Raw genomic sequence first — 10540 nt, 5'->3', positions numbered from 1 at the left:
ATGATAATGTTTAAACATTTAGTGCTAAACATTAATCTAGGAGCTTTATATGAATGAACATACTTAATCCTCACAAGAGCCCTATGGGAACTGGGGATACTGTTATTCCCATGTTAAAGATGAAGAAACAGACACAGATCCTGAGTTGTTTATCCTAGGTCACACAGCTAGTAAGAGGCTTAGCTGGGATTTGAATTTAGGTAGTTTCGATCTGCTGCCTTAGTTCTTAGTGTGTTTAGTGTCAGGTTGAGAAGGCATGTTTGGATTTTTGTAGAGAGCCATGAAAGCTTTGAGTTTTTCATGAGATTTTTTTCAGTTATCTGCAATTTAATTGAGTTTTATTTGAAATAATATAGTTCATATTCTGATTATAAAAATAATGATTGCATGTTATAGAGAATTAAGAAAATTTATGAAGGGTGTAGTACAGGATGTAGAGATAACAATATTAATATTTTAATGTTTTCCTGTTCTGTAGATTTATTTTTGGACTTTTACTTAAGTTTTTCAAAATAGGTATCATAGGTTTTATTTTCCCCTTAAGTTCTTACTGTGGAAATTTACAAACAGAGCCAAATGTAATAAGAATAAAATAATGAACCCCTGTGGAACCATCACCCAAATTCAACCCTTGTTAACATTTGTCAGTCTTGTATCAACACACCCCTGCTCCAATTTTTTTTTTGGTTCAGTATTTTAAAGCAAGTCCCCAACATTGAGTCAGTATGATAGTGATTGATTTATTGTTATAACTGCCAAAAATTGATTATCATCCATTGTTTATATCCAAGACCAAGAAAGGGAGAAGTTAGCAGCTACTGCAAGGTTTTTATTTTTGCAGCTTGGAGAATGGCACTCATTTGAGAAAGCTAGGGGACACAAGAGCATTGCACTTTGGAGAGGGATGGTTCCAAAGTCCAGTGCTTTTTGTTTTCCCGTATACAGTTTGACTTACCTATGTCTTGGGGCTCTTTGTTTCTCATCTCTCTCTTTTCATACACTGAAAGTTCTGTTGCTGGGACCATGTCATATTTTTCTCTGTGTGCCCAGCACACAGTACAAGATTGGCAAGGGTTTGGAGTTAGAGTAGCTACTCAACAGACTGCCGGCATCAAGAGTTTGCAGTGCAAAATTCCTGAAATTGGAATTAGGTAACAAAACAGAATAGAAATAACCCATGGAGATGTTCCTTAATCTTTAATATTGGTGAGCTATAGAATCCACCATCTATTTCAGATTATTGAAATGCTTATGAGCAATTATTTTCATGATCTAAAACAAATTTCCTGAGAAACACATTGATAGAAATAATAGCTAACATTTATAGATTGTGTTTTATGACCAGGCAGTGTTTCCAGTGACTTACAGATACTAACTTATTTTTCATAACAAACCTATCATTACCCTCATTTTACAGATGAGAAGCAGGTCTTTTAAGACAATCATCATACAGTAAAATTAACTATTTTTTTCCCGTTTAGGGTACAATTTTATTAATTTTACCACAGGTGTAGATTCGTATAATCACCACTTTGATCAGCCACAGAATAGATTGGCCATAATTGGCCATATTTTGCCAACCCTGATTTTGTCTAGTATTTTCATGTTTTCAGTTACAGCGATTTATGTTTTATGTTTATTTTGGATTTATTGACTTCTGTCTTATGTTTATTATTTCCTTTTTTTCTGTTTGTGTTAGGTTTAACTTATTTGCCCTTTTTCCCCTAGTTCTTAGCTTAGATAATGGATTTAAGACTCTTCTTTTCTAATATATACATCATTGAATACATTTTTTTAAAATAATATCTGCTTTGGCAGCATCTTATACATTTTGATATGTTGTGTCTTCATTTTCATTCCGTTAAAAATATGCTCTTTCTTTCTTTCTTTCTTTGGTTGTGCTGGGTCTTAGTAGTGGCAGGCAAGCTCCTTAGTTGCGGTAGGCGAGCTCCTTTAGTTGTGGCTCGAGGGCTCCTTAGTTGTGGCTGGCGGGCTCCTGAGTTGTGGCTCACCAGCTCCTTAATTGCGGCATGTGGGCTTCTTAGTTGTGGCATGTGAACTCTTAGTTGCGGCATGCATGTGGGATCTAGTTCCCTGACCAGGGATCAAACCTGGGCCCCCTGCATTGGGAGCACAGAGTCTTAACCACTGCACCACCAGGGAAGTCCCTGCTCTACTTTCTTTTGTGACTTTGTCCATTGGTTGCTAGAAGTATGCGGTTTAATTTCTAAATGTTTGGAGATTGTCCAGATATCTTTTTGTTATTCATTTCTTGTTCAATGCTATAATAGTTAGAGAAAATATCACTTCTGGATACATCATAAACAAACTTCTGAAAATTAAAGATAAAAATTCTTGAGTACACTTAGAGAAAATGCCACATTATATGTGGTAGAACAATGATTCATACATCTGCAGATTTCTCATTGGAAATCATGTAGGCCAGAAAAAATTGGAACAGCATCCTTGAGGTGCTTAAACAAATCATCAACTCAGAATTATATATCCAGTGAAAATTTCCTTCAGGAAGAAGGGGGGAAAATGTCACACCTATGCTAAAAAGGAGTGTTAAAGGAAGTTCTTTAGGTTGAACAGAAATGATACCAAATGGAAACTAGGAACTTCAGAAATTAAAAAAGAGCAACAAAAATAGTAGGTTTTTTTGTAAATATAAAATATTGTTTTTCTCCTCTTAAAAATGCAGCTGTTTAAAATAAAAATTATAGCTTTCTTGGCTAGAGCACTGTATATAGAGAATACATACAACAACTAATACAAGAACGGGGGAATTGGTAAAATAATAACACTAAGTACACTGTGAAAGATATGTATATTGCAACCCCGGAGGAGGAAAAAAAAAAAAACCAAACAGGTGATAATAGCCAAAAACTAATAGATAAAAAGAGATGAATTTAATTCTAAAAAAAATTCAGCCCAAAAGAGGGCAGAAGAAGGGTCATAGAGGAAGAAAATCAAGAAGGAAAAACAGGGAAAAAGAATAAAATGGTAGACTTAAATCTGATCATATTAAAAATTACATGAAATGCTAATGACCTAAGTATGTTAATTTTAAAAGATTGTTAAGATTGGATAAAGAACAAAAACTGAGTATATGCTATCTAAAGGAGCCCCACTTTAGCTATAAGGATATAGATATGTTAAAAGGATTAAAAAAAAAAGTACCATGCAAACATCAATCAAAAGAAGGCTGGAGTGACTATATTAATATCAGACAAAATAGACTTCAGAACAAGGGACTATTACCAGGGAGAAGTAGGGACATTACACCAAGCGTCAATTCACCACGTAGACATAACAATCCTAAATGTGTATCCAGAAAACAACAGAGCTTCAAACTACATGAAGAAAATCTGACAGAACTGAAAGAAGAGATAGAGAAATCCACAATTAAATATGGAGATTTCAACACTTTTCTCAGTAATCAATACAAGCAGACTGAAACTCATTAAGAATACAAAACTGATTATTCCTACCTGAACAATACCATTAACCAACTTGACCTTACTGACATTTCTAGAACATGCTATCAATACAACAGAGTGCACATTACTTTCATAAGCTTCAGTTTTAGCAATTTCTGTTGACCTGTCTTTGAGTTCACTGGAGTTTCTGCTCCTTGTTTCTGATCTGTTTCTCCCACTCAGTTGCAGGTTTTTATGTAGCAGGGACTAGGTCAAGTTCTCATTGTGCTTATTGCCAAGTATAGGGATTAGCAGAAAAGAGTTATTCAGTATCTGTTTGGGGTTGGTGTAGTTTTCCAACAGGCAGCAGAAAATAAGAACCTTCAGCTATGTGAGATTGTATTGAAATTTTCTGAAAATGGATGTGGGAGAATAAACAGTATAACTATTCCCTGTCCTTTATCTCAATAAGTTTTGGTGGGATGCCGAAGCCACCAGCTTTTTCAGAATATTCCAAAGGTAATATACATCTATTGATAATTACTACCTGAAGTAAATATACTTAGAAACAAACCAGGGCTAATGTGTGACTTCTGTATATTTCATGGTGATAATGAGGATGACACAAATAATAGCTAACATTTATTAGGTGTTTATTATGAACCTCACTGGCTTTCTAATGCTTTGGTGCATTAACTCATCTGTTCTTCATAATAACCCTATTTTTATTTCCATTTTACAGATGAAGAAACAGAGGCATCAAGAGGTTAATTAACTTGTAAAAGTTTACTTTGCCAGTAAGTGGCAGAATCAAGATTGAAGCTTGGTGGCCTGATTCTATAGCCTGGGCTCTTGGCCAAAGCCCTGCTTTTTTTAGACTGGCAAAGTGGGTTTTAGGAATTCATAAGGCTGCAGCCAAACCTGTTAAAAGGTATCCTGGAGCAGCTGAATGTTAAAAGCTAAGAGGGTCAAGGATACAGGTGGGCAAGTACTGCCCATGGCTTATTTTTGTAAATCCACTCTTCCTCCCCAGCTAAGAATGGTTTTTATTGGGTTGGCCAAAAGGTTCATTCGGTTTTTTTCCGTAAGATGGCTCTAGTAGCCCTTAGTTGTCTTTAACTTATTCGAAACAATTTTGTTAGATTGTATGTGACAGCTGTCATATCAGCATGCATTTAAAAAAAGACATGAATTTTTGTGTAGCCATTTTAATATTGAAGATGGAAGGAAAAGAAAGCAACATCTTTGGCATATTATGCTTTATTATTTCAAGAAAGGTAAAAACGTAACTGAAACGTGAAAAAAGATTTTTGCACTATATGGAGAAGGTTCTGTGACTGATCGAATGTGTCAAAAGTGGTTTGCGAAGTTTCACGCTGGAGATTTCTTGCTGGACGAAGTTTCCCGGTTGGGTAGACCGGTTGAAGTTGATAGCGATCAAATCGAGACATTAATTGAGAACAATCAACGTTATACCACGTGGGAGATAGCCGACATACTGAAAATATCCAAATCAAGCGTTGAAAATCATTTGCGCCAGCTTGGTTATGTTAATCGCTTTGATGTTTGGCTTCCATGTAAGTTAAGTGAAAAAAAATCTTCTTGACCATATTTCTGCATGCGATTCTCTACTTAAACGTAATGAAAATGTTCCGTTTTTTTAAAAAATTGTGATGGGTGATGAAAAGTGGATACTGTACGATAACGTGGAACAGAAGAGATCGTGGGGCAAGCGAAATGATCCACCACCAACCACACCAAAGGCCGGTCTTCATTCCAAAGAAGGTGATGTTGTGTATATGGTGGGATTGGAAGGGAGCCCTCAATTATAAGCTCCTTACGGAAAACCAAACAACTAGTTCCAACAAGTACTGCTCCCAATTAGACCATCTGAAAGCAGCACTCGACGAAAAGTGTCCAGAATTAGTCAACAGAAAATGCAAAATCTTCCATCAGGATAATGCAAGACCACATGTTTCTTTGATAACCAGGCAAAAACTGTCACAGCTTGGCTGGGAAGTTCTGATTCATCTGCCATATTCACCAACATTGCACCTTCAGATTTCCATTTATTTCGGTCTTTACAAAATTCTCTTAATAGAAAAAATTCCAATTCCCTGGAAGACTGTAAAAGGCACTGGGACAGTTTTTTGCTCAAAAAGGTAAAACATTTTGGGAAGATGGAATTATGAAGTTGCCTGAAAAATGGCAGAAGGTAGTGGAACAAAAGGGTGAATACGTTGTTCAATAAAGTTCTTGGTGAAAATGAAAAATGTGTCTTTTATTTTTACTTAGAAACCAAAGGTACTTTTTGGCCAACCCAATACATATGAAAGGTTGTAAAAAGAACAAAAAGAACAGCATTCCACAGAGACAGTTTGTGGCCACAAAGCCCATGATTAGCCCTTTTTTGAGTTCTTTCTCTTCCACAGATGACTTTGAAGTTGCTTGGGAATAGTAAGTAAGATAAATAACAGTAAATAACTATTGAGAACAGTAAATAACCTTGAGGAAGAACCCAAGAAATTAAACTCCTGTTCTCCAAATCCTCCCAAGGGTCAAGCAGTGAGCCAATGCTTTACACAGATATAGTAGCATCACGGGCTTCTTTAATCTTTATTATATCCGTGTGGGAAGAGGGAAGTATCAATTCCAGTTGAGCCTCCTCCCGCTTCAGGAGGAATATTCACCAGCCACTAAACTTTTCAGAAGGGTGGGCTCAGTGTCTAAACAAATGTTATTATCAGGGCAACAACTTATTAAGTGAAAAGCCATAATCTCTGCCATGCAGATTTCTTTCAACCCCATCTGCAAGGACAGTTTTATGATGTAGAATAGTACCTGCTTCTCTGCAGCTACAAGATAATAGAAAACATTGGTATAGTTACAACAGTTTTCCACTACTCACCCACATAATCCTAACAGCAATCTTATAATGTTGGTACTATTACGATCCCAATGCTGCAGCTTGCAGAAATGACACCTAGAGAGGTTAATGAATTTAACCGTGGTTAAAAATATATAGCAAATATATAGCAGTGCCAATATACAGCAATTTTATAGCAATGTGAGGTTTTGAAAACGAATTGTCCCCAGAGGCCACTTTTAACCAGTACCTCTCCTCTCCCACTTAACTGTCTCTCCTTTCCCACATTTCCCAGGATAAGAATGAGTACCTGGGGAGCCTCGAGGTGTGTGAGGACTGCCAGGTATAGCGGTGCAGGCCGTCCCATGCTCGCGGGCATCCTGCCGGGATAGCCTAGTGGCAGCTGGACCCCAGCCCACACCCTGCTTGTGAAGGTGTGTGTGCCTGGGAGGAGGGATACCTTTTTCTGATTTGCACAGGGTTGCATTTCCCCCTCTCTCATGGCTTCTTTCTTTTTACCTTTTGTGCCTCTTCAGGTCTCTGCCTTTCCCCAGGAAACGGAGAAGATGATCAAGTTCCAGGTGAGTTGGATTTTTATTTCCATCACTTAACAGGTATTTCATTTCTCAGTAAGTGGACACCTTTTTTCTCTTCCTTGCCAAGCGTAAAGAATGACAGCAGACATTTAATACCATTTGTGTGCCGGGCTCTTTTGTTTCATTTAAAAAAAATTTCCCTTTTCAGTTTTTATTATCATTGTATTTCACAACTAATGGTGTAAAAGAGAATAGAAGTTTTTAAAATGGGAAAGCCCACACATTATTACCCTGCTTACAAATCACCTGTGTTTTCCATGCTCATTTTTCATGTGCATTCATAACTATACTTGCAATAATAGATACAATTTTGAATTTTTTTCACTTAAAATTATAGCACTTAATTTTCGTCATCTAATATTATTTCAATGAACTGTTACACACTCTCCCCCATTTTGTTTAACTATTCGTCATTCACAAGCTTTTAAATTCATGAGGATTCTCACAGTTTTACACAACAGTATCAGTTTCTCTACATCTAATCTTTACTCAAAAAGCAATTCTGAGAGAATTCTGATACTATTTGTCCTTATGTTCTAGGGACTCAAAACTTAAAAAAAAAATTTTTTTTTCTTAAGTGGTACCTTTGTAAAAAGACTACTTAAAGGATGGTTTTGTCTAACAGGGTCATACTGAGGCTGAACTCAGAAAAAAATTGTGTTAGCTGTTTTCGTTCAAAAAGAGCTAGATTCTTTCTTTCCAGGACCTGAAAGCTTTCTTTGTGTGTGTCTGTGTCTGTTTGTGTGCCTGTGTGTCACACCATTCATGAATTAATTTATTAGAACATTACAGGTACTTACTTTTAAAATTTTAGTCATACTATAAAACACACAGGCATTTTCCATCTGTCATGCTATTCACTGCTCTAAGAGGGACTTGGAATCATCTTCACTGTCAACATGAAGATAAGAGGTTCATGTAAGTTGAAGACCTGTTCAAGTTCCTGCAGTAGGCAAGTATCTGGCCAACTCCAAAGCCTTTGCCTTCTGGATTAAGAGTATCAGGCATACCATTTGGGTGGAAAGAGAGGCCAAAAAAACCCAAATACACAGACAAACAAAAAACAAACCAGAGTTCTCATTCAGAGACCAAGACTTGAAGTTGTGATGTTCAGAGCTCCAGCCAGAACAAATACACTGCTGAGCAGGTCTTCATATAGAAATTTTAAATTTCCCTATAGCAAAAAATTAAAAGACAAATAGCAAGGTAGAAAGAAAAACCTTTATAACATACATGGAAGAAAAGGCCTTACTGTCCCCAAATGAATGAATGTTATTACAAAACAAGAAATAGAGATGACCAGCAAACCTATGAAAAGAGAATAATCTTCATTACTAATCAACTTCGTGAAAATTTTTTTTTTGCTGCACCGGATGGGATCTTAGTTCCCTGACCAGGGATCGAACCTGTGCCCCTTGCAGTGGAAGCGCGGATTCTTAACCACTGGCCCACCAGGGAAGTTCCGTGAAAATTTTTTGAGATAACTAGTTTTTACTTCCCAAATTGACTTCTGAGATTGTCAAAGATTTTTTTTTTTTAAGTATTCATGTCCATTGTTGGCCAGGGTATAGAGGTTTAGGGATTTATACTTTCTTGGAAGCAGAATAAGTTAAGAAAAATCTTTTTGGAGGAAACATTTGCCATTATGGTTTCAAAACTTTAAAGTTTGTTATTCTTCAACATGACCATTTCTACGTTTTGTAATTTATTTTAAGGAGATAACCAGCAGAGTTCCAGGGACTAAGGTCTATATGGAAAGATTTTTTGCAACATTGTTTATAACAGATAATCTGAAACTAAGCATGCATTATTTGGATCAGTTCACTATATTCTCAGTCATCAATTTCTTTTTTTTTTTTTTTTTAAATAAATTTATTTATTTATTTATTTTTGCTGTGTTGGGTCTTCGCTTCTGTGCGAGGGCTTTCTCTAGTTGCGGCGAGCGGGGGCCACTCTTCATCGCGGTGCGCAGACCTCTCACTATCGTGGCCTCTCTTGTTGCGGAGCACAGGCTCCAGATGCACAGGCTCAGTAGTTGTGGCTCACGGGCCCAGCTGCTCCGCAGCATGTGGGATCTTCCCAGACCAGGGCTCGAACCCGTGTCCCCTGCATTGGCAGGCAGATTCTCAACCACTGTGCCACCAGGGAAGCCCAATTTCTTGAATTACTATGCAGCCCTGAAGTGGGATGCCAGAAATGATAATCACCATCATCATCATCATCACAATAATAGTTATCATTTACTGGGTACTTGCTATGTACCAGTCACTGCTGCTAAGTGCTTTACCTATAGTCACTCGTTTTATTACCAGTACCCTAAGGTACAGTTATCAGCCTGCAAATGAAGAGAGGCTGAGGACCAAGTCCAAAGGCCCACAGCAGAGCATCCTAATGGGAACACAGGCATTCAGGCTCCAGAGCTGTGCCCATAAATGCTGCACATCTAGATGGGGCACAGAGGAGGAGCTACATACTCGAACAGTAAGGGTGACTCGTGCCCTGTAAGATGAGCACATTAAATAAGTGGTGTAAGTGTATAAAAGAGGGAAAACAGACTTCATCACACGCTGTTGGAACTAAAGCTTTTCTAGCAGCCCACGCGATGCACCAGAGCTCCAGGGACTTACCTTATAGGAGTACTCACAAAAGGCAGCAATTTAAAGTGCGAGGATTTCTTTTCCTGCAGCCCTTCTGGTGGATGGAATTGGCAGTGTGAAAAGCAAACAGAAGGCAGCCACTGAAATTTGACTTGGTCCCTTGGAATCCGGAACAGCTTCCCATCCTTGACACTTTCTCAGTGCTGCCCCTCTTCCATAAACATCGTCTGTGTGTGTTTGGTATTGTAGGAGCCAGTGACCTTCAAGGACGTGGCCGTGGTCTTCACCGAGGAGGAGCTGGGGCTGCTGGACTCCGTCCAGAGGAAGCTGTACCGAGACGTGATGCTGGAGAACTTCCGGAACCTGCTCTCAGTAGGTGAGGATGGGCGCCCTCTGTGACGCAGTGTCAGCCTCCTGGGGTGTCTTTGTTTGCGCGGTTGTTTGAAGCTCTGGGACTCAAAAATCATTCTCTGAGCTTGGGTACCTACGAGTCCTAGTAATCCCTGTGCAGCAGAGACAAGATGTTTCTGATGTTTCTGTCCAGGAAAAAAATCTGTCCTTTGAACTATAAATGGGCAGCTTGTGGTCCTGCCCCACTGGTTTGTCCTAAAATCAGTTTAGTGAGTTGCTCCAGCTTCTTTGTTTTTCAGGGTTCCAGTAACTGTAGTTGTTTTTGTTTGGTTTTTTTGGCGGGGGGGCACCATACCACACACTTGCGGGATCTTAGTTCCCTAACCAGGGATTGAACCTAGGCCTTCGTCAGTGAAAGCACGGAGTCCTAACCACTGGACCGCCAGGGAATTCCCACTGTAGTTGTTTATTAATGTGATTTTTCACAGGTATTTTGTTTTTTGCTTTAACAATGTATTTGTAAATAACTTCAAACTTACAGAAAATTTGCAAAAGTATAGAACAAGAACACCCATATAGCTTTTACCTAGATTCACCTATAATAACATTTTACCCCATTTAAAATTTATCATTTATGCGCATGTTCTTTCTCTCTCCATAAATATTTATGTATATGTATGAAAACATATGTATATACCTCATTTTTTT

General features: G+C 38.1%; 1 protein-coding gene across 15 annotated transcripts in view; it reads left to right on the top strand.

Moving 5' to 3' along the window:
• Positions 1-10540, top strand: part of LOC309616994 (uncharacterized protein) — a 73923-nt gene that overhangs the window by 47434 nt on the left and 15949 nt on the right. For 3 of the 15 annotated variants that reach the window (XM_082368460.1, XM_082368461.1, XM_082368459.1), the window contains exons 2-4: positions 6584-6722; positions 6825-6869; positions 9731-9857. The exons of 7 other annotated variants lie outside the window; for them this stretch is intronic. In XM_082368460.1, the coding sequence (XP_082224586.1) occupies positions 6855-6869; positions 9731-9857 (142 nt within the window). In that variant the 5' untranslated portion in view covers positions 6584-6722; positions 6825-6854. Of the gene's footprint in view, positions 1-4168; positions 4220-6583; positions 6723-6824; positions 6870-7718; positions 7803-9730; positions 9858-10540 lie in introns of those variants that run through there. 5 more of the 15 variants (XM_082368450.1, XM_082368464.1, XM_082368462.1 and 2 more) reach the window with 5 other exon arrangements.

The sequence above is a fragment of the Balaenoptera borealis genome, assembly GCF_965194805.1.
Source record: "Balaenoptera borealis genome assembly, chromosome: 19".
NCBI classification, from domain to species: domain Eukaryota; kingdom Metazoa; phylum Chordata; class Mammalia; order Artiodactyla; family Balaenopteridae; genus Balaenoptera; species Balaenoptera borealis.
This window is presented reverse-complemented; position numbering and strand designations above follow the sequence as displayed.